The 25,264-nt window shown below is 38.2% G+C and overlaps 1 protein-coding gene across 1 annotated transcript; it reads right to left on the reverse strand.

The window, feature by feature from the left end:
* Positions 1-730: 730 nt before the first annotated feature.
* LOC144364792 (nuclear receptor-binding factor 2-like) lies at positions 731-19,645 on the reverse strand. Its single transcript, XM_078033738.1, has 4 exons — positions 19,625-19,645; positions 10,597-10,681; positions 3,924-3,964; positions 731-2,205 (listed from the first exon to the last, which is right to left on the reverse strand). Exons 1-4 carry the CDS (start codon positions 19,643-19,645, stop codon positions 1,498-1,500), a joined length of 855 nt encoding a protein of 284 aa, XP_077889864.1. The 3' UTR covers positions 731-1,497.
* Between the last annotated feature and the right edge of the window lie 5,619 nt (positions 19,646-25,264).

Consider the following 25,264-nt stretch of genomic DNA (forward strand, 5'->3'; position numbering starts at 1 on the left):
GAAAAAACAATTATAAGGCTAGGTTTACAAAATCTGGGATGTTATAACACTGAGATGAACAAATTAAGTAGTATAACTTTTAAGATGGTTTCATCTGCAACACAATAAGACAGGAAAAATATGACTTCTGCATGATCTCTTCACCCTTCCTACTTAGGCCAGTTTCCTCACAGAGCATGGGAGCATAACCCTACCTACTGAGCCCAATGAAGTCCTCCCTCAGGAAGCAGTATGTGCCTCAGTCCCACAATTCCACACAGGAAGTCCATGCTTTAACATACCTAGTGATCTGCAAAGAAATGTTTTCTTTACATCCTCTTCTTCTCCAACCCCTTCTCCTAGAAAAAAGCACTCACTCACTGTGCTCCACTGGGTAAGGGTGCTACAAGAATGGCTGCAAGCTGCTTAGAGCAGCCCTGGACACTTTCCAGGTGAGTTCTACCAAAGAAAGGCTTGGAACATTTAGCTCTTGGGGATTTTTACTTGATTTTGCCCAAAATTTCCTCAGGAAATTCTACACTCTCCTTCAACACCTTTAAAGGGGAAAGGGACTGCAAAACAGTGGAAAATCTTTAACACACTAAAATAATAATTTGATAGCATCTGCTTAAATTCCTATTTAAAGTTTACAATATCCAGATGCCACACAGTTTGCTTTTCAACCACCAACCAGTCAACAAGGGTATAAAACACAATTACTTTATTGATTTCTTACAATCAAATACTGGCAACTAGTATTACTTCCACTTATGCATCATTAAAAAAAAAAGGATCATTCCTTAGTATTTTTAAGTGATGCATTATATAACAAAGTTAGAACTTAAAATGCCCCCTGATTAATTATGTAAACTGCTAATTTTTTTAAAAAAAAAGCATAACTAATAATTTGGTTCTTTTCTTCATAAAATGGAAATTTAAATATTTCTCCTGATAGTCTTGAGGTCAGCATTATGTTATTAGTGAAAAATGTGGGTATTGTAGTTTCATCTAGAAAAGTGTGTATCCTATACACCTTACTTAAACAAACAAAATGTGCATAACAAAATGCATACAGTCAATGCATGATAGAAAGCATGTTTCAAATATATGGCAGGCTCTCAGGCCACCATTTTATTTAGGTTTTACATTATCATTTATGGCATTATAGATTAATTATACATAATACACTTTTATACATTTTAACTCTGAAGAATATTAATTGGTGCTTGAGAAAATTATTCTAGGTAGCCATTTGGTTTGCATCAGGAGAAAGTGAATCTCCAAGAGTTTGCTGTCTGCCAGGTGGGAACCATTAACTCTAGTGAGTAGATCAGCTACTCAATATATTTCACAGTGACTGATTCTCACATCCTGGCAATGCTGCTCCTGCCAATCAGCCAGATGGTAAATCACATCTGGAATTACTTGTATGTGTTTTTCCCTTTTTTTATTTTTTTCTTCTTTTCTGGATTAACTGTGTTGCTGTATTTCTTCTGATCTCTCCAAAAGTATTCCATTTCAATTATTCATAATTCCTTTCAGAAAATCCTCAGACAGCTCCATAAGTGGAAGTTGTGGAGATGGAAAATCCAAGGGAGGAAGATTGGGTATTGAAATATCCTTGGCTTTCCCAGTATTTGCTGCAAATTTGTGCCAGGTTGAAGAAGCTGTAGCAGTGTCTGAATATAGTGGCAAGCTCCATAATGCTGACTTTTCTATAAAATCAGCATCCACATCCAGCTCCTTATGTACTGGAACTTTTACAAGTCTTGCTTTTTCAGCTTTTAGTGCTTTATTTTCTTTCCTTAATCTTTCATTCTCAGCCACAAGGCACTCCACATGCCTTTTCAAATCTGCAATTTTAGTTGCCTGGTTCTCAATAATTGTTTTATCATCCTTCGGGGCTTTGCTTCTAATACATGGCTGTGTTGGCTCACTCTTTTGCTGAAGTAAACATAATAATGTTTCTGAATTCCTGTCAAAGACTCCATGAATTTCAGAAAGGTGTTTCTCTGTACAAGGGCTGTAGTTTGGGGAAAGAAGGGGACTCTGACCCTCTGCATCCTCAGCAAAGGGTTTGTGAGATGCCTGAAGTTGGGTAGCTACATCCTTGTCTGTGTTCTGAGCTTTTGATCGTTCTTCACACTTTGCCCTTTTCCACTTCTCCTGAATGAGGAGGGCCTGTTTCATGTGGCTATCCCTTTTCAGTTCCAGTGATAAATGAGCCTATTTCACAAAAGGAAAATTACAATTTGCAGAATTTAATATTGAAAGTCTTTTTTGCTGTTAATATATGCTATTCCAAGAGCCTTTCTGACTTAACACTTAAAATTTTTATACTGTTTGCAATTTAGTAAAGATTCAATAATAATATCAAAATAACATAAATTAGAGAATTTTGTATTTTTTTTTACTTAAGTGAAAGCACCTATCATTAAGTTAAAATCCTAATCTCAATAATTCAGACTTTTTCTGACTGTGCTTTACACTTCCTCCATCTGCAATGCCATGCCATTTGTAATCATCTTAGAATTGGAGAAATCCTTTCTCTTTAGAACTCCGTTCTATAGTAACCAAAATGAAAAGTCTTCCTGTTAATAGAGATTTAGAAAGCTCAATGCAGGCAGATACTAATAGCAGGTTCTATAGTATCAAAGACACAAAGTTAAATATCCTATGATTCAGTGTTAAGACGTAAGTGGGTTTTCCCTGCCACTGATATCCCTCTCAGAAATTATCTCCTTATTTCAATTAGACATATATGTACTAAGTACTTCCTAGGTACCTGACATTTTACAATCAAGAAATCAGAAGCCAGGTTTGGTGGCACATGTTTAAAACCCCTGCTACTTAGGAGGCTAAGGCAGGAGAATCACAAATTTAAGACTAGCCTGGGGAACTTACCAAGACCCTGTCTAAAAATTTAAAATAGGGTTGGTGATGTAGCTCAATGGTAGAGCACCTGTCTAGCATGTATAATGCCCTGAATTCAACTCAGACCACTGTTAAAAAAAAAGGTATTTAGATAAAGGTATTTTTTAAACCTCAACAAGCCTTCCTCTAGCATAAGAAATAAAGTCACTGGTGACACATATTTTGAAGTTAAGAACTTTTTAACGTAAGGCAGGGGGCATAGTGGTACAAGAAGCCTGTAATTTCAACCATTTGGGAGGCTTAGGAAGATCAAAAGTTTAAAGCAAACTTGGGAAACTTAACCAGACCCTGGTCACAAAATAAAAATAAATAAAAAGGCTGGAAGGATGTGGTCCACAGGTAGAGCATCCCCTCCGTTCAATCAGTACAGGGAGGAAGGAAGTCAAAAATAAAGAAAAAAAAAATGTCTAAGAATTCAAGAACAAACAAATGGGAGACTTCATATTTAAAAAATCTTCAATAAGCAGATTTATCCAATTGGATCCAGGCATGGTGGTGCACACCTGCAATCCCAGCAGCTCAGGAGACTGAGGCAAGAGGACCACAGTTTCAAAGCGAGCCACAGCAACTTAGGGAGGCCACAACAACTTAGCAAGACCTGGTCTCTAAATAAAAAAATAAAAAGAGCTGGGGATATGGCTTAGTGGTTAAGCACCTCTGGGTTCAATACCAGGCACTAAAACAAACAGCCCAACAATGGTCAAATATGAGCTACTAACAGGATGCAAGTTTCGGCATGTCTAAAAGAACAGGAATGAGGTTGGGGGAGAAGGTTGTTTCTGTATGCCATTATATCAACAGTTCACTTAGTTTTCACATTTTACACATTTCTAATATAGCACTTAAAGACCTACATTTGATGCCCCACCATCAAACAAAAACAGAAACCCTGCAGATTTTACAATCAAAGAACTTAAAAAGGGGTAAAATGCTTTTTTTTACACATAATTCAAGTCTCCATTAAAAAATATTTTCAAAATTTTTCTGTAAACCTTAAGAACATGTCTTACCTGCTCAGACTTGGTCAGCTTCATAGCATCAGAAAGATATGCTGGCCAGAAAAAGAGGAACATTAATATATGAGTATCATCCTATAATTACCAGGTAAAAGAAGTTTTAATACTTCTCATACAGAAAAAAAAATGATCTTACAAGCAGTAATGCTATGATTAGGTTTTTGAGGGAATTTTTTTGTTTGTTTGTTTCAATGCTGGTGAATGATCCCAGTGACTAAACAAGGGTTAGAGCTCTTCCACTGAGCTACATCCATAGCCCTTTATACTTTGAGATAGAGTCTTGCTAAATTTCTGTGATTGGCCTGGAACTTGTGATCCCCCTGCCTCAGCTTTCCCAGTCTCTGGGATTACAGGCATTTGATACCTTAACTGGCAGGTTCTATGCTTTAAAATCCCTATGGAAGGGCTGGGGATGTGGCTGAGTGGTAGAGTACTTGCCTAGCATGTGGAGACCTTCATTTGATCCCCACCATCAAACAAAAACAGAAACCTTACAGATTTTACAATTAAAGAACTGAAGATGATTTCATTTGAAAAATAATGTTTAGGAAGGATTAAAAAGTAATAAGAACCAGGCAGGTATAGTAGTGTATACCTGTAATCCCAGCAACTCAGAAAGCTGAGGCAGGAGGATTGGAAGTCTGAGGCAAGCCTGGACAACTTAGACTTTGTCTCAAAAAATATAAAAATAGCTGGAGATATTGCTCAGTGGTAAAGCACACCTGGCTGGGTTCAATTCCCAGTACTTAAAACAAATTAACAAGAACCTGTTAGGTATTTAGTCCAAAATAACTCCCATTTTGAAAATTAGCACCTGACAATCAAGCATGACCTTCCTTTTAGGCTCACCCCCAAAGACTCCCTAACTATTAAAACTATAGCAATGGTACCAAATAACAATCACAGTGTTTTTTAACTACTCCCTTGTACCTGACTATATATTTAAAAGACATTTTTTTCCAGTAGGCTGCAGCACCTTACAGAAGGGCAGTCTAATAGATATTCTCTGTCAATAAACCTTTGCTTAAACTAAGATGTATGCCCCATGGATATTTGCCCCAGCTACCCTAAAAAAAAACCTTTCAGACCAGGTGCAATGACAAGCACCTATAATCCCAGCAGTTCAGGAAACTGATGCAGAGGATCTGAAGTCCACAGCCAGCTTCATCAACTTAGCAAGCCCCTGTCTCTAATAATAAAAAAGGGCTAGGAATGTTGCTCAGTGGTTAAGTACCCCGAGTTCAATCCCAGGTACCAAAAACAACAATAACCACAACTCTCTGACCTCAGGATCAATCTCTGGGTGACTTAATTAGTTAGGTACATCCTAACTTTCCCTCTTTTAGTAGATTGCTAGGAGTCTGCCATGGGTTGAATCTTAAATGCCCCAGGAAGCAAGCGCAAGTGTTGAAGGTTTGTTCCCCAGCTATTGGCACCATGGGAAGGTATTGGAATGTGTAAAAGGTAGGGCTTAGTTAAAGGAAATTGGGTGACTCAGGGTTTGATGTGAAAGGCATATGTGTCCCCATCTCCTTTCCCTCTCTGCTTTCCATTACCATGAAGTGAGCAGCTTTGCTCTACCACATATTTCACCATGATGTTCTACCTTGCCACAGTCCCCAAAACAACAGGGCTAATAAAAAACATGAACTGAAACAATGAACTGATGAAACCTTTCCTCCTTTCAAGTTGAATCTCTCAGTTATGAAAATCTACAACAAAAATTTGGTAACAAAAAGCAGCAAAGTCTTTGCTATCACTATACCTGATAGTGGCTGAGAAATCTTTTAAATTGAGACAGAGGAGGTGTCATGGCTTAGAGATGTTGACTACAGAAAGCTTGTAATGTTGTAAACAGAGCTTAAAGTGCAATTCTTGTGGGAACTCAGAAGACCAGAATGCTGATAAGAATGTGTAAACTAAAGGCCAAGCTCATGAGGTTTCAAACAGAAATAAGGACCCTATTGAGAACTGGACTAGAAGCCATTCATGTTACATTCTGGAAAAGAACTAGTATTCATTTTATGTATGCCAAGAGTCTGTGAGGCTGAATTTGAAAGAGATGGACTAATTAACTTGGTGGAGGAAATTTTAAGGCAGTGGTCTGTGTTTAGCTTTCAATTAATATATCATTGAGAATGGGAATAAAAAAAGAGAAAATAGAGATTTGAAAAACTTTAGTTTAGACAGAAAAGTAGAACTTTTAAAGTTGTGGCCACGTAAGGTACCACTGCTAAAGAGATCAATCCCATTAAAAAGAAGCTAAGGATTTTGCACCTCAGGAATCAGCAAGACCCATCATAGAGTCAAAAATTTCTGTTTGATAAGAGAGCCCAGAGGAGCCCTACTACCACAGATCCAGGGAATTGTTTTCCTTGTGTTCATCTTTCAAATGAATCAGAGTCTGCCATAGCTGTTGTTGAATCAGGCCATCTACTGCTCCAGCTGGTAGCAGACTTTGTCATCCATACAATGGTGCTTTTGCAAACATGAAGAATACAGGAGTTATTACATGGGGACCTGGGAGATCCCATCAAGACTTCAATCAGCATAGGGCAGTCAAAGCTTCTTCCAAGTAGCCTCTGAGAAGGCAATGTGTGAAGCTGTGAGAATGAAGCTAAAGATGCAATGGAGACCCCAGTAAGTCAGAGATGCCAGGAATGTAGAATGCCTGCCAAGGGAAGTCACAGGCAGAGAGTAGAGCCAGCCAAAGTGAGTGGCCACATGCACTACAGTTGGCAAAGACAGAAACAGGACTGCCTAAACCCTTTGGAGTTCACATCATATCACTGTGTCTCAAAAGCAGCACAAGAAGCTACAGAACTCAGTATTTGCCCTGCTGGGTTTCTATCTTGATTTGGTCAAATCCTTTTCTTCTTTCTGTGGTCCTATTCCTCACATTTGGAATGGAAATGTCTATCCTATGCTACTGAATGTTACAAGTATATAACTTGTTAAATATTCCAGTGGCTCACAACCAAGTTTGCCTTGAGTCTCAGAGTAGACTTCAGATTTGGACATTTGAGTAATAAAGGAACTGTTAAGACTTCAGAGACTCTTTAAAATAGAATAAATGCATTTTGTTTCATGAGATGGACATAAGCTTCTGAGGGCCAGCAGCAGAATGTTATGGTTTAGAACTTGAATGCCCCCTTGAAGGCTCATGTGTTGATGGTTTGATCCCCAACTGATAGCATTATGGATAGGGAAGTTACAAACTCTGTGGAAGGGGATGTGTTACAGAAGGAAGTTAGGCCATGGAAGGCATGACCTTGAAGGGAATACTGGCCACATCTCCTTCCTCTCCCTCTGCTTCTCAAGGCCATGAGATGAGCAGTTTTCTTCACTACACTCCCTACCATTAAGTTCTGCCTTCCAACCATTAATTTTGATACAGGGCCTTGTTAATTTACCTAGGGCCTTCCTCAGTTGGTGAGGCTGGATTTGAATTTGCAATCTTACTTAGCCACCCAAGTCACGTGACAAAAAAAAAAAGATGGGTCTGAATGACCATGGACTGAAAACTCTGAAATTGTTAAGAAAAAATTTTCTCCTTCTAAAATCAATGTAGAAGGAGAAAAACTTTTTCTTTTTCTACATTGATTTTCTCAGGAATTTTGACAATGTCAAACACAAAGAACTAATCATAAGTTCTATAAATATTCAAACTCTTGGTACATTTTGAGGTTTATAATATCAATCTGTTTTTCATTTTGTGCTTCTATGGATTTCTTCATTTACTTATTTTTACTTACATTCTGTATTTCATTTTGTTTCTCTGTGAGACATTTTAAATATGTTTTTGAACAAGATGGGGTATAAATAACATTAATAGTGGATCTATTTCTTATATTTTGTTTACTATAAACTTTTTGGTATGCCTCATTCCTATATTAAGTCTCTTTTTCCCCTTCTGCAGATACAAGACACTGCTTTCTGCCTGATCTTTATTTGTATTTTAATGATTTTCCAATTTCATGCTTAGAAGTGTCTGCTAGGTTCTACCATTCCTAAGAAGCAAATTAATTAGACGTTCCTTGTCCAAAGAAAACTAGGTGATTATAGTTTTGATCAAGCCTTACATGCCAGATTTACATTTTCCTTCACTTTGTTCTCGTCTTTTTTTTTCCTGTATTAATTTTGCATAGCTTGTGTATTTTTCTTCATTAACATTTAAATCTGTTGAGATGTTCTATCTGCTCTTCAACTCTTCAGATACATTGTGGATGAATTTTCTACCTGCATAAGTTTTTTCTCCTTGTCTGAACTACACTTTGATTTATCCACTCCTTTTTTTTTTGGTACCAGGTATTAAACCAAAGGGCACTTAACTACTGAATCACATCCCCAGCTCTTATTTTTATTTTATTTAGAGAAAAGGCCTTGCTGAGTTGCTTAGGGCCTCACTTTTGCTGAAGCTGACTTTGAATTCACAATCCTCCTATCTCAGCCTCATGAGCTGCTGGAATTACAGCAGTATGCCACAGCATCAGCTGTTTTATCTACTTTCTTATCAAATAGAATAGCCTTTGCAAAACTCAAGAAATGCCTCCCTTTGTAGTGCCTTAAAACAGTATAATGCAGCAGTGCATACCTATAATTCCACCAGCTAGGGAGGCTAAGGCAGGAGAATCAGGAGTTCAAAGTTAGCCTCAGCATTTTAGTATAAGGCCCTAAGAAACTCTATGAAACCCTGTTTCAATTTAAACAATGGCTAAGGATGTAACCAAGTGATGAAGTGCCCCTAGGTTAAATCCTAAGTAATAAATAAATAAATAAATAAATAAATAAATAAATAAATAAAAGGTTATTTTAGAAGGATAAAAAAAAACTCAATCTGATTGCATGGTCATAGATTTCCTCCACAAATTCAAAACAGGAACAAATGCTCACCAAGAGAAATTTGGTAAAAGAATAGGCATCTCAGGAAAAAAGAAAACTAACAATTCTGATTAAACTGCTTCCTCCAAATAGGAAACAAGGCAAATATTTAAAGTAGATATTAAGAAATGATGGGGACAGGAACTAAGAAAATCTGAAGAACCTACTACTTCTTCCAGCAAAGCATGGTAGTGCATGCCTATAATCCCAGAGACTCGGGAGGCTGAGACAGGAAGCTCACAAGTTCAAAGCCAGTCCCAGCAACTTAGTGAGGCCCTAAGCAACTCAGGGAGACTCTGGCTCAAAATATAAAAAAGGATGGGGATGTGGCTCAGTGGTTCATAGGCAACTTCAATCCCAGGTATCCAAATAAACAAAAAAAACCTATTGTGAATAAGTCAATTTAGAATACAATGAGCTCATTCCAACACATCAATTTTGCAACTCTAATACATGGCTATTTTTTAAAATATTTTTTTTAATTTTAGGTGGACACAATACCTTTATTTTACTTATTTATTTTAATGTGGTGCCAAGGATCGAACCCAGTGCCGCACACATGCCAGGAGTGTGCTACCACCGGGCCATAAAACCAAGTCTAAACTCCAAATCAGCCCAGTTGGATTTACTAATCACATTAAGTTCTATCTCCATGATTTAAAGCTAATGATTTAACAAGCTATCATCTTTTTTAACCTAAGAATGTCACAGAATTTAGACCAGGTAAGGGTGATATTTGAAGCCCTACAGCAGTTTCAATTATTCAAATATCAGATTAAGAGGAATGCAAGATTTTCCCTTTATTTATTCAGTTAGCTGGAATCTTTGGTTTTGTTGTTGTTATTTTGGTACTGGGAAGTGAACCCAGAAGCATCTCAACCACTGAGCTACATCTCCAGTGCTTTCTTTTTTTAAGAGAGAGAGAGAGAAAGAGAGAGAATTTTAATATTTTATTTTTTAGTTATTGGCGGACACAACATCTTTGTTTGTATGTGGTGCTGAGGATCGAACCCGGGCCACATGCATGCCACGTGAGCGCGCTACCGCTGAGCCACATCTCCAGCTCCCCAGTGCTTTCTTAATGTTTATTTTGAGACAGGGTTGAAGTTGCTTAGGGCCTTGCCATGTTGCTCAGGCTGGCCAGGAACTTGCAACCATCCTCCCTCAGTCTACCAAATTGCTGGCATTATGGATGTGTGCTTATGGAACTCATATGTAACATGACTTAAATAGTTAAACAATATGTTGCTTTTGTAATGACTAAAATTTAATAATTCAATGGATAACAAAATATTGTTTAGGAAAGACTTAACAATACTGAATTCATAAGAGTTAATATTGTACAAAACCCCCCCATAAAACTCACCATAAAATATACAGATTTATGTGGTACCTGCCATGTGCCCATCTTGCAGCACAAATGTCAAGTATTTGAAATTCAGACTCCTTCAAACAATATTTACTATGAATTGGCAGACTTCTTGCAATTGGCTCATAAGTCTTTAGGAACACGGCTGTGTATAAGAACTATATACCAAGGTGCCATTTATGCCATCTTCATGTTTCAGACAGAAGACTGGTTTAGGAGAAGCTGGGAAATCCATCATATTTGAAAAATACTCTTAAGCTAATTTTCTGGATGATCAGCAGAATGATCTAACATGCATATGCAGGACAACAAACACTACTGTTGTGATTTCCATTCTAAATAAAGTGGTCAGAGATACTGGGAAAAACAAATTGCTCTTCATTTTTACAATCAATATTTCTTAAAAAGACAACTTACCCGCAGCCTTCTTGTGACAAGAAATAGCCTCTTCATATTTCCCTGCAGCTAATAAACGGTCTGCTCGTCTGCTCTGCTGATAAGCCTAGAAGACAAACATCTATACATTACTATTAAGTACAAGACATGACTTTAGAAAACAACAATAGAGGTTGAGTTGGAATACCTACTTACTGTAAGGCTTTGGGTTCTATCACTAGCAACTGCCCCCCAAACAAACCAACCTTTTAACAAGATAAATGATACTATTTGTTGTCACACCTCAAATCATCATTACAGCTGTATCTATATCAGGATCTATGAAAAGAGTAGATAGAACCTAAAACTACTGCATCTAAATAAACCCTCTTTCAGTTAACATGAAGCTCTTCATTGACCCACATTCTTCAACTCCAGAGGTTAACTAGAAAGAGTCACAATTATAGTCTGTTACTCAAAATGTTTTTTTTTTTTTAATTTTTCAAACTTCTTTCAAAATAAGAGTTATTTCATAGACAATTCCACTAGTCTTAGGGTAGGGAGAGGGAGCATGGAATGAATAGACAAACTCTAGATAGGGCAGAGGGCTTGGAGGGGAAGGGAGAGGGCATGGAGTTACAAATGATGGTGGAATGTGATGGTCATTATTATCCAAAGTACATGTATGAAGACACAAACTGATGTGAATATACTTTGTATACAACCAGAGATATGAAAAATTGTGCTCTATATGTGTAACAAAAACTATAATGCATTCTGTTGTCATATATAAATAAAAAATAATAATTTTTTAAAAAACTATTATCAGAGAACCACTTATCATATGGTAAAATTTAACTTTTATTATTATCAGTTCATTCTTCCATTTCAACATAAAGCTGCTATTTGTCTCAGAAATTAGAAATCTGTACTGGGCATGGTGGTATTTTCCTATAATCCTAGCTCATCAGGAGGCTGAGGCAGGAGAATAACAAGCTCAAGATCAGCCTCAGAAACTTAATGAGATGCTATTTCTAAAAAATAAAAGGAACTGGGGATGTAGTTCAGTGCTAAAGTACCACTGGGTTCAATTCCTGGTACCATTTAAGAAATTAAAGAAAAAATGTTTGCACTTGAGGCACTATGATACCAATACCAGTATTAAAGTGATTTTTTTTAAATCAGATACAACTCACCAAAAGAACAAAGGAAAACTACAAAATTCTATAAGCAAATGACTTAAGGATCTCCACATTTAAAGGTAGACAGATTAAATAAGCAATACTGGCCTTTTATTTATATATATATATATATATTTTCATGGTACTAGAGATCAAACCCAGAAGCACTTTACCTCTGAGCCACATCCTCCAGTCCTTTTAAAGTTCTATGTCAGGGCCTTGCTAATTTGTTTTAGGGCCTCAGTAAGTTGTGATCCTCTGGTCTATGCCTCCTAAATTACTGAGATTATAGGCATGTGCCATCATGTCTGGCTATTGTATGAATTTTAACCACAGAGTCAGACTAAGCAAAAATATGTTCAAAACACATAAATGTTTTCAGGTACCTAGAAATGACAGGCTCTGGGGAAAGAGAATATACATAATGAAGAAAACTATTAGATACAAGAAGTTATGATTAACATTATTTTTCTAATGAATATATTCTAATATTATTGTTAAGGCTTTTCCTTGAAACCCCACAGACCATCATAACTAGGAGTGGAACAGTGTAGACCTATCCCTACCGAGAATCAGGGGCTCTGGTATCAAATTCTTGCTCTCCCACTGAAACAGTTAATTTATTCCAACCTTCAGAGCCCATTTGCTGACCTATAAAATGATGGAATTGGACTAGATTCATGGTCCTGAAGTTTTAAATGGAATTAAAATCATGAGAACTAGGTAAAGATGTAAATTCTGGGTCATTAGGTTTGGAATAAGGCTTAAGATTTTACAAAGGTATATAGCTAGTTTTATAGCTGCTGGCTCACAGACACATTTTAAGAAGCAAAAACAAGATGGTATTTGAGATCACTGCACTCCAATACTGTCTCTATGATCTTTGTGCCTTTGGGGACTCCAATCATTTTCTCCCTTGTGATATGGATATTTGTGTGCCTCCATAATTAAACTTCAAGCTCTGATGACAAAATAAATGGTTACTTGAATTTCTGAACAAGAACAAAAAGCTCCCAATAGGTGAAGTCAGGACTTCTCAGCTCTCCCATCTTCCCTAAAACCTCCCCATGGAAAAATCTAATCTCTAACTCTGCCCATTCAGGATTTACCTCTCACTATAGTCTCAGATATAAAATTTTCTAATAAACACACTCATCAATTTAGGTTATTTCAAACCACAGCAAATTCCTTTTTTTAAAGTAGTTACTATTAAATTCTTATTAAACATCTACCAAGTGCAGACAGGGTAGAGCCGACGTTCCAACTCTCAGCTTGAACACTTTTATAAACACATGAACTTGGCTTTAACTATCTGTTTCAATTTTCTTATCTATAAAATGAGAGTTATTGTGAAAATTAAACTAATTAGCACCCCCTAAATGGTTTGTTATACTAAGTACCATGATAGACAATGAAAGTGGAGGTTTTTTTTGTTTGTTTGGTTTTTTTTTATATATCACCAAGAGGTTGACAATGAACAGTGGGATACACCTGTAATCCCAGTGACTTGGCAGGCTGAGACAGGAGGGGCACAAGTTTATGATCAGCCTCCAAAATTTAGAGAGGCCCTAAGCAATTTAAGAGAATCCTGTTTCAAAACTGGGGGGGGGGTAGTTAAAAAATAAGCCAGACATGGTGGCACATGCCTATAATCCCAAAGGTTAGGGAGGCTGAAGCAGAAGGATCACAAATTCAGAGCCAGGCTCAGCAATGGTAAGGCACTCAGTGAGACCCTTTCTCTAAATAAATTACAAAACAGGGCTGGGGATGTGGCTCAGTGGGTGAGTGCCCTGGAGTTAATCCCCAGTAATCAAAATAAAAAATAAACAAAAAAAAAAAAAACCTCTGGGTGATGTGGTGCACATGTGTAATCACAAGAGTGCAGGAGGCTGAGGCAAGAGGATCTGAGTTCAAAGCCAGCCTCAGCAATTTAGCAAGGCCCAAAGAAACTCAGGGAAATCCTGTCTCTAAATAAAATATTTTAAAAAGACCAAGGATGTGGCTCCATGGAAAACACCACTGGGTTCAATCCCCTGTACCCCCTCCTCAAAAAAGTGACAACAGAGTACATTAAAGTTTATATTTTAATAATTATAGATACTGCAGGAAACCTATTTTGGTAGTAATTTTCTTATTTTTAAAAGAATCATTAAGATTTCCCATTTTAAAACTGATCTCCTTAAATACTTTTCTTAATAGAGTCAAGTCATTAAAAGTAGCTATGGTGTGATGACGAAAACCTGTATTCCCAGTTGAGGCAGGACTGTAATTCAAGTCTCAGGAATGTAGAAAGGCCCAATCTCAAAAAAAAAGAAAGAAAGAAAAAAAGAAAAGTAGTACATGTGAAAATTTCTGTTATTTCAAAGTAAAAATTATGAAATTTTTTATAATCCATGACTCCTATGTTACAGTAATCATATTGCCTTGTCCACTAGACACATAAAGAATCCCATCCAGATTTTTGTTGGGTATTTTTTGTTTGTTTTATGTGGTGCTAGAGATTGAACTCAGGGCCTTGTGCATGAGAGGCAAGCACTCTACAAACTGAGCTACATCCCCAGCCTCCAAATTTCAATCTTAGAATCAGATACTAAGTTAATAATGTCTCAAGAGGTTGTAAATAATGTGACATTCAGAAACTTGGAAAGACAGGTAGAAACAGATCTGTAAAGAGAAGTGAAGCAGTCAGCCTAAAGAGTCAGAGACTCCTGTCTGAATCTGAGGCTCCCTATGTTCTTAGACTCATGTATACTATACCCCTGCTTTTCCTGCTCCTTTGTTTAGAGTCCAATAAATCATCTCTTTTTGTTTAAGCTGATTTCAAATGGGTTTTCATCATTTGCAACCAACAAAAACCTAGCAAATATAACCTGTTACTAAGTGGCTGATCTCACTAACAAATATTTTCTTTCTACCTCTACTGGCTTTGTTTTTGCAACTGAGGATTGGACCCAGGAGCACTTTACCACTGAGCTACAGCCCCAACTCTTTTCACTATCTTTTTAAATTTTGAGATACGGTCTCAAAATTTGCTGAGGCTGGTCTAGAGCCTAGAATTTTCCTACCTTAGCATCCCAAGTTACTGGGATTTACAAGAATGTGCACCTGGCTATAGGCCACTTTTAAAATACACATTCCACACTGCACTCTTACCCAAAGGAAAACAGTATTATCTTCTATAACCTTCAATTTATTAGTTCATTTAGGGGAAAGCTGTAAAGACAAATGAAAAAAACCAAAATGCCAAAAAGTCCACAGAGGAAAATATACCATACTCCTGACTTTATAGTAGGGTTGTCTGTTGGGAGTCATCCATTTCCCCCTTCCTTTATTAATCAATAGAGTAACCTACAGACAACTAGCAAGCAGTATCTACAACCAGTAAGCACTGAAAGGACTACTAAAAATTACATTTAAGATATTCAAGTCAGGAGTAGTGGTTTCAATCTCACAATCACTATCCACTCTAAATTTTAATGTTTTCATCTGTAAAATGTGAAATATCTCATATAGCTATTAGGAAGACAAGATAAATAATCTACATAATGCTAATCCCATCACTTAGTAATTGCTGGACATATTTTAGTGCTCCACTGCCTTTTCCTAGAGTATTTCCATTAAGCCCAGCCTCACTTGTGCCAGGAGGTTAATTTTCCCTAATATTTTCAGGGCAACAAGGAAAGGATTCAAATAGCCCTCTTTACCTTAAAAATGTCACTGCATATAATATAATAAAGTCACAAAGACTCCAGGAAAATACAAGGCTATTCCTCCTTGGACCATCATATAATTATTTTTCTTGGATTAGAATCTCAAAAGCAAGTGGATTCATTTACCTCAAATAAAGAGAGAACTGACTACTCTGGGGGAAAGTTCAGTTACTCAAGAAACATTCCAAACACTTAAGAGACAAACATGTAGGAAACACTTTGACCTGCCTTTGCAGCACAAGTGAGTAAATCATGACCAATGGTCATATGTAAATTAAAACCTTACATCATCTCCCAAACTGAAAGGAAACAAACCAAGAAATAGAAATAATCTCACATAATTTTTTTCAAGTACTGGAAAACTAAAAAACATTCTACTAGTCCTTTCTCCCAATTTTCTAAAATTATAAGACAAGGTCTCCCTAAATTATCAAGCCTAGCTCAAGAAACCTCAATCTCTCAAATTGCTTGGATTACAGGAATGTGCTTTGCACCATTTATCTCACATTAAGTTTTAACATATGTTACCGGCTCACAATACCAAAATTAAATGTACGAAATGAAATGCCTAAATAGACACTAAGAAGTTTTATGTTACAATCTTTCCATATTCACAAAAAGGAGAGTAAACCCTTTGGGGAAAAATAATAATAATAACCAGATGAAACAAACATATCAAAGTTGAAAGACTATTTTTTCTTCAATGGAATTGAAATTTATTTTTCTTTTTAACAACTTTTGGGGGAAAGATGCATTATTTGTACAAATTTCCTTTATTTCCCTTGTATTGGCAATACTGGGGATTGAATCAGGAGTACTCTATCACTGAACTACCCTCAGACATTTTTCTTTTTAACATTGAGACACAGTATCACTAAATTGCAAAGGCTGGTGTCAAATGTGTGATCCTCCTGCCTTAGCCTACCAAGCTACTGGGTTACAGGTATGCACCACCACTCCCAGCTTGTTCTAGTTAAACATTGGAATGACTATTTCAAATTCTTCCATATCTTAGAAAATTTAATTGTGAGAAATAAGCCTTAGGGCTCTTACTGTAAAACTAACATAAAGGAATCAATACTACAGCAGAGGCAATACATGCTGACATAGGATCTACAGTTCAATATAGATAAGGGCCAAGGTGAAATGAAAATGAGAAAATTAATAGAGAAGCACTGCTAAAAAAGCATCCAAAGCATGAGTTTGATCAATATTTTACTCAGTACCCAAGAATATATTAGGTCAATACCTAAGTAATTACTTAATTTCTCTCAATGTAGGTTCATCTGTAAAACTGGGAAAAAGTTCTTACTAAACCCCAAGGATCCCTGAGGACATATGATTATAAATCCATGTAATAATAATCCTATACTAAGTTCTTATACAATGAACTTGGACAATACTAGAATGTGTTTAGCATAATTTTGATAGAGGCCTCTCAATTTTACTTAATAACACAATTATTTGTTTTGTTTGGTACCAGAGACTGAACACAGGGGCACTTAACCACTGAGCCACATCCTTTTTATTTTGGGGAGGTACTGGGGATGAAAGGCAGGGACACAACCACTGAGCCACATCCTGAGCCCTATTTTGTATTCCATTTAGAGACAGGTCTCAATGAGTTGCTTAGCTTTAACTGACTTTTAACTCCCAATCCTCCTGCCTCAACCCCCCAAGCCCAGCAGCAGGGATTACAGGCGTGCATCACCATGCCCTGCTATTATTATTATTTTTTTTTATTTTGAGACAACGTCTTGCTAGATTGCTTAGGGCCTTACTAAACTGCAGAGGCTGCCTTTGAATTGCCTATGCTCCCACCTCCAACTCCAGAGCTGATGGAATTATAGGTGTGAGCCATCAGAGCCTGGCTCATTTTTAAAACCCTTCAAGTAAATATCAACCTCTATTTCACTATTATCTTCCAATAAATAGCTAGGTAACAAATCAGATATTTCAAATCACAAATGATTTAAGAATTCAAGATGCCAAACATGATACTTGCCACATACTTTATGGATTATGAAACTGTGCTAATCTTTTAAATATAATTATTTTCAAAAGATAACACAAGCCTGGCATGCTGAAGCATGCCTGTAATACCAGTGGCTGGGGAGGCTGAGGCAGGAGATCTTGATTTCAAAGCTGGCCTCAGTAACTTAGCAAGGACCTAAGCAACTTATATTGACCCTGTCTCTAAATAAAATTACAAAAAAGGGCTGAGGATGTGGCTCAGTGGTTACATGCCCCTACTAATTTTTCCTAAACTGCTGACTCTGTTCTTTATTTTTACCACAATCACCAGTTTCAGTCTTCTCCTAAGCCATGACACACCTGTAGAGCAGCTGACTGGGGCTATGCAGAAGGCTGTATCCAAATAAAGTGAAGCTAACTGGAACTGAACAAGTGGTCATTTTGCAAGGACACTTGAACTTTGAAGCACATTGTAAATGGCTGATTATTTCTAATAGCCCTATTAAGTTTCAGAATTGAGTCACCCAAGTTTCATTGCAAACTATGTCTACCTTAAAACAAGAAAGGTACAAGGCAGTTTTCTGGCTTTAAAAAACTCCCTAATGTAGTCCAAAGTTTTTAAGGGTAAACAATAAAGGGGGGAAGGGGTGGGAGAGGGGCCAAAGTAATAAAACTGGAAGAGTTTCTCAGAACAGCTAACCTGCCAAAGTTAAGTTGGAATAATAACTTTAGATGATACCAGTGACTTTGAACCACAGCCGCTGGTTAGAATCTTAGGCTTTAAAGCTCACCAAATTCAAAACTGTGTAAGTGAGACTTTAAGTTACGGGCTTATGGTCTCATTATAATACTGTATCTGATACATACTCTACTATGTATCAGATACAGTACTAAGTGGTTTGCACATATTTCCTCCTTTAACCCTAACAAAAAACCTGAAATAGAGTGAGATCAAGTAATTTTCCCCAGGTTAGGCATCAATTAAGTGACAAAGTCAGAATTTACCCAAGCAGTCTGGCTTCAGAAACTATTTTCCTAAACCACCAGGCTCCATTGCTTCTCTATATAGTGTGAACCAGTTCAAGGCTCTTCCAACACAGTAGGGTTGAGAAGACCAATGTGAGAAATTATTTCTCCATAGTCCTTTTTCCCAATTCCACCAGCACAAATGAACTGCAAGCCCATGACTAAAAAGTTTGTCCTGTCTGCAACTTTAGGTGCTCTAAGTTTTATAGATAGATATCTATATCTATATCTATAGCTATAGCTATAACTATATATCTCCTAGATTAGAAAACTCACAGATGCAGGGCTGGGGATGTGGCTCAAGTGGTGGCGTGCTTGCCTGGCATGCGTGCGGCCCGGGTTCGATCCTCAGCACCACATACAAACAAAGATGTTGTGTCCACCAATAACTAAAAAATAAATATTAAAATTCTCTCTCTCTCTCTCTCTCAAAATAAAAAAAACAATAAAGCTATCATTAAAAAAAGAAAAAAGAAAACTCACAGATGCAGAGGCCAGTCTGGAAAGAACCGTTTCTTATTGCTTAAAAGACTTTAGACTACCAGTACTTTTTCTGAGAACAACAAACAGCTTTTATACTTTATGAGCCTAAAGTGATGAAACTGAGCTAAAAACAGAACGGTCCTGTTTTCTTCCCCCAGCTATCCCTAATTTATTCGGGGAGAAGAGAGACTATTTATGAACCCAAACTAATGCAGTAAGTAGGTGAAAAAAAAAACTGGAGGTAGGGGTTTTACTCTACCTCTCCAAAGTCGGGGAGCTTAGACTCAGGCCCCCTGTGTTGAAACTTACAATCAGCATTACACACCATTTCTGTCCTAGCCAAATTCCGTGCCTCCCAGGCTTCAGAGTGGCTGCTACCTGGCGCTTGGAGGCATCTCCCCCACTGCAGCAGAGAAAAGGGCATCCCCAGGAGGCAGCAGCCCCTCGCCAGGGGCCCTGCAACAGGGGGCACCCGAAGTCATTGGGAGCTTCCCTGCGATCTCAGAGGAAGGCAAACTCTGAGGCGGCTTGCCCGGAGCCTCTGTGAACTGAGGGCCTACCGGTGGCCCTCAGCCTCTGCGACTGTCACTGCTAAGACTGCCCCCTGGCATCAAGGGTCTACCTGCACTCTGGGGACTATACCCGACGACTGAGGCAAAGGCATCCACCGTAGACGCAACCCTGTGAGCCACTTACCAGGTTGAGAGGTGCTTCCATTACTTCCAAAGACCCCAGCACGAGCAGCGCCGTCGCCAGTGCAGTAGAGGGAAGTAGAAAAAGAGCGCGAGGAAGCCTGGGAGACAGCCGCCCCTCAGCGTGCCCAGAGAGATTGTGGTAGGCGCAAAAGAAGCAACCACCCTACCACTTCCTTTTCCAGTGCCTCGGGCTGCCCCCTGAGCCACATGCACTTCTGATGTCACTGCCGGGGGCTGACTCAAGGTGGGAGTGAAGACGAGGAGTAGGTGGGGCTCACTGAAGGCGGGGCATCGGCTGATGTCTGCTTCAAGAGTTTTGTTTTGTTTTTTCCCCATGAAATATCTTCTGAAAGGGTAGTCAGATGTTTTGTGAGGAAGTGCATGCTTTTAGTACCTTAAGATGGCTATCTTCCAATATTGACTTCTCTCATTTCCTTCTCCCTGACTTTTTTTGAAATTCACTCTGCCTAGCTACATCCTCTCTTGCTCTTGTGTACCCACCTTTATCCTTGTACCTGTTGATGTTTTTCAAAAAGTAGATCTGAGGGCTGTGGTTGTAGCCCAGTGGTAAAGTGCTTGCCTAGCACATCTGAGGCACTTGGTTCAATCCTCAGTACCACAAAAAAAAAAAAAAAGTAAATAAATAAAATAAATGTATTGTGTCCATATACAACTAAAAAAAGCAAATTTGATCAATGTTAAACCATATACTGAACTGGGCCATGATGGGAGTTAATGTGAATTATTCAGCAGGGCTCTGCCTTGAAGTTGAACACAAAGTAATAAAATAGCATGTGTTACAAATAGCCAAGAATAATGATGCATTTAACAATTACATTCTAAGCCATGCTGTTACTGGTGTTTATCGGTGATGAGTCCTTGCTTCCCCAATGTTGAAGTATAACATCAGAGAAGCATGCTGAGGCAAGGTTAGAGTGGAAAGTAAAAGCTTTATTAAAGGACAGAAGAAAAGACTTCTCCTGGAGGAAGAAGGGGGAACCAAGAGGTGGAATCCATGGAAGGGAGAATGTGTTCCCTTTTTATAGCTAAGGTCTTTTTTTTTAACTCTCCCACATTCCTGTCCTCTGTTTTGTTACTTTTCAGTGATGGAATGTAAGTGCGAAGGCCCAAAGTGTGGGGCACAGGTGGGCCAAAGGAGTAATCTGGGCAGGAAAGACCTTTGGATTAGCATCTCCAAGTTTGCTGGGAGCTGTTTCATTAACATTTCTTGGGGATCCCCTCTGGGCCTTGGGGGACATTAACATTCCAAGAGTTGTTCTGCTTTTCTCTGACTCCATTCTCAATGTGGCCTTCATTTTGGATTTTACTCGACATTAGACCCGATTTACCTAACTACACTGACTACCTATCTTTAAATCTGTCTTCAGTGGCATAAAATTATGTCATGAAATCCATTGACAAATGTGATTTATGCTGCAAAGATGGACCAGAGCTGTGATGGAGAATAACCAAGATGCAGTTGGATGGTGAAGGAAATTTTCCCAGGGGTGTGTGATTTTTCAGATGGAACCTTTAAAGAGCCAGCTAAGCAAAGAGCCTTTCAAGGAAAGTAAATGTACTGAAACTCTTAGCTTAAAAAAAAAGAGAAGAAAGAAAGAAAGAAAGAAAGAAAGAAAGAAAGAAAGAAAGAAAGAAAGAAAGAAAGAGAAAGAAAGACAGACAAAAAGAAAAACAAAGGCTGCAGCATCTCTATTATGGTGGAGACAGGCAAAAGAAGATGTCAAAAGCAGTGGGAAAATGCAGCCAGGCATGATGATAAATGCTTATAATCTCAGCTACTTCAGAGGCTGTGGCAGAAGAAACACAAGTTCAAGGCCAGTCTGGGCAATTTTAGCAAGACCCTGTCACAAAAAGGGCAAGGGAAGTAGCTTAGTGCTAAAGAGTAGGTTAATGCAAGAACATGAATGGCCTTAAGTACCATCTCTTTTTTTCTTTCTTTTTCTTTTTTTTTTAAATCAAGGGTTGAACCCAAGGGTGTTTAACCACTGAGTTATATCCCCAGCCCTTTTATTTTTTTATTTTGAGACAAGGCATCACTAGGTTGCATACAGCCTCAATAAATTGCTAAAGCTGGCTTCAGTTATGTGATTCCCCTCCCTCAACCTCCCAAGCTGCTGGGATTACAGGCATGTGTCTCTGTAGCTGGCTTTTAAGTACAATTTTAATGCATAATGAAGCATTTAGATTTTATTCCAAAGTGCATTGGAAAATAAGTGAAAGTGTTTTTTCTTCTCCTTGTTTTGTTTTGTTTTTTTTCAGTGCTACTACTGAGTCTCAAAGGAGAAGCACCTAAATGGACAAGTGGCACATACTTGTGACTATTGAGACACACAGGAGTATAATTGTCCACTTCATGCTTTGCTTCTCTGCCATTGAGGGCTTATTTTTTAAAGGACATTTTTTTATCCATAATCTTGGAGGAAACAGGATTGCCCTTCTTCCACATCCTAAACCCAGTTATCAATCCTTGAGCACACATCTATCTCAGGAATAAAGTAATTCAGATTTTGGGCGTTGGATCCAGAAGATCTAAGAAATCTCCCAAATTAACAAGTGAATTATGACCCCTATTAGGACACATCTAGAATGTACCCTTTGAATCACCTTCGAAAATCTTCTGTTCACACTGATTGGTAGAATCACAGACTCTGGAGACAGAAGTTCCCCTGTTTTTACTTTTCTAACAAAGCAATAAAATTTATTTTTCCTTCTTTTCCTCAAAAAACATGTCTCATTATTGTGTTGGCAACAGGGTCAAGAAGGAAATTTTTGGTAACAGAAGAATGCCAAAGTTGAGGCAGCCTCAATAATTTAGGGAAACCTTCAACAACTTAGTGAGACCTAATCTTCAAATTAAAAAAAAAAAAAAAAAAAAAAAAAAACGAAAATACAAAGGTCTGGGGATGCAGCTTAGTGGTAAAGCACCCCTGGGTTTGATCCCCAGTACTGGAGGTTTGGGGGGGTAGGGGGAGGAGAGTGAGAAAGAGAGCACCCAAGAACTTCTACAATGCAGGAAACATCCATGAACATTTGACTTGCAAAACAGGAAACACGTGGGCAACCCATTTATGCCCTTGACCCAGGTCCTTGCCTGCAAAAAGTAACAGGACACAAGGAAAATAAGCTAGTGCTAGAAAAACTGGTGTGAAATTGTGTAACATCTCTGTCTTCTGTCTTCAGCCCTTAGCTATTGCAACCAATGGGTTGCTGTTTCTCCCTTCGAAAATGCCTTGCATTCTCCCTTAGATATCTATCTGCTTTCCTAAATAAATTTGTATCTCTGATTAGCATGCACTGAATTTTTTTCTCATTCTTGTATGCCAAGTACACCACTTGTCCTGAGTCAAGTTCCCCTCTCTGGGACCTCCTCTAATGACAGAGCCCCTCTTTTTCTTTTAGGTTCCTAGAATCAACTTAGAACCTTATTACTATTGAACAGATCCTGCCCAACCTTATTACTATTGAACAGATCCTGCCCAGAAGCTATTTGTAAGTGTTCTTCTCTGCCACTTTAACCTTTCAAAATGTGCTCCATTGTAACAGTGGTCCATATTGTGCTTTGAACATAACCCTGACTGCTCTAGCACTGTAACATATTTGTAAAATAGACCTGTTTCTTTCTCTTCCTCTCTCCAAGCCCCTCCCTAATCTCTACTCTCTAATCCCTAATCCCAAAGGAACAAGATTACCTTTCTTCCCCATGCTAGGCAGAGTTATCTGTCCCTGAGCACACACCTACCTTAAAAATGAAATAATTCAGACTTTGGGAATGGCTTCAGATCTCAGAAATTACTATCTTCAAAATTAACAAGTGAATTACAACTCCTACAGAGTGAGTGCCTTTGCTTCACTTTTCTTTATATTGGAATTGCAAGAACTTTGCCTGAGTTTCCCAGTAAAACAAATCACATTTGGGTCTTCATCTTCTCCCTCTCCTTTCTTTTTTCTTTTGTTGTAACATTGCTGATAGGGTTCAACAGCAGAACACTAATTCTAGATTTTTATGATCCAATTTTTTTTGTTCTGAATAACATTGTTATTGGCTAAAAGATAGGAACTCCAGCCCTAGTGTCCTGTAATTGCCAGGTTGCCCATGAGAGAAAGGGGTTCCTGATGATGGCTGACGTTGGTGGGCATGGCCAACATATATGCTCTGTTTTTTTTTTCCAGAAAGACCCCTGATCCCCATCAGGGAGGCTCCCCTACCTCTACAGAATGACTTGGCCCATTCCTTGCAGCTGTATAACAGGGGTTCCCTTGATGCTTTGACTATATCCCTTGTGGCTTTGAAACTTACAGATTGTTTTTTCTTTTTCCTAAACTTTTCCTGGATCTTCTCTAATGTTCTTTTTAACCTCCTCCTGATCTTCTCTCTGATCTTCTCCTCCCTGATCTTTTCCCTAACCTACTCCTCCCTGACCTTCTCTTTTATCTTTCCTTTAACTTTTCCCTGATCTTCTCTGATCCTCTTTTCCCTAAACTTTCTTCCTCATTTTCCCCCTGATCATGTTTTTTTCTGATCTTCTCTGATCTTCTTCTTCCTAACCTTCTCCTCCCTGATCTTATTCTCCCTGATTTTCTATTTCCTGATCACCCCTTCATAATCTCATTTTCTCTGAATTATCTCTATAAAAGCCCTTGTTTCTGAAAATGGGCAGGATCATAGTCTTTGTGACAGGAGTTCCCTGTGTTTCTCTTTTACTAGCAACGTAATAAATCAGCTTTTTCCTTTTTCTCAAAACTGTGCCCTTGTTATTGGGTCAGCATTAGGGACAAGGACTGAGCTTTTTGGCAACTGTTGAAGTTGGGATTAGATATGTACAGAAAGAATTATACCCTCTATGGATGAGCATGTTTCCTGGTTATGATCCCCTGCCCTTTCTGTTCTGCCTCCCTCTGGCTTTTTCTGAAAGTATGAAATGCAGCATCTTCACCCTGATCAGGCCCAGCTGAGTAAAGTTCTGCTGCAGTCTGGCTGCAGCAAAATAACAGGGGGGGTGGGTGACGAGCATTGTGTACTTTGATACAGCAGGAGTGGGAGCCGTTTATTGTAGGACAACAGTGGTATTTATACATTCAACACAGCTTATCTAATTAACATAAACTTGATACAGCAGTCAACCAATAAGGAATATCCACACTTAATGGTTCACTGGCGTTACTTCACAAACCACTCCCTCTGGCAAAATGCCAGGCGTCATTCCGACTTGTTTACAGACTCTAACAAGTTTAATTTGGCAGCTTCCAGGTTTAAGCTGGTGTACTTCCATCTTTTCACCCAGCAGTGTCTGTGAGTCCAGGTCCAATGTAACTGCTGCAGGATGCCTGCAGTAGGTGACTCAGAGTGTTGTATTGGGTAGAATTTTTCCTTCCTACAGTGCACTGAATGGGGAAGTGAGGGGCAAGAAAGCCATACTGAATTACTCCCTTGTGTAATATGTGTAAAATTGTGTAAAATGGGGCAACTGGTTGGTGAGGCAGGCTCTGCTTAGGTTTGGTTATAACGTGAACCTGAAGGATAACCAGTATTCCATTGAATTATTTGAGAAAAAAAAAAGTAATATAATTTTATTTTTGTCTCTTGGCAAATAAATATGCTTTTATTTTCTTAAAAATATAT

Source organism: Ictidomys tridecemlineatus, chromosome 16, assembly GCF_052094955.1.
Source record: "Ictidomys tridecemlineatus isolate mIctTri1 chromosome 16, mIctTri1.hap1, whole genome shotgun sequence".
NCBI classification, from domain to species: domain Eukaryota; kingdom Metazoa; phylum Chordata; class Mammalia; order Rodentia; family Sciuridae; genus Ictidomys; species Ictidomys tridecemlineatus.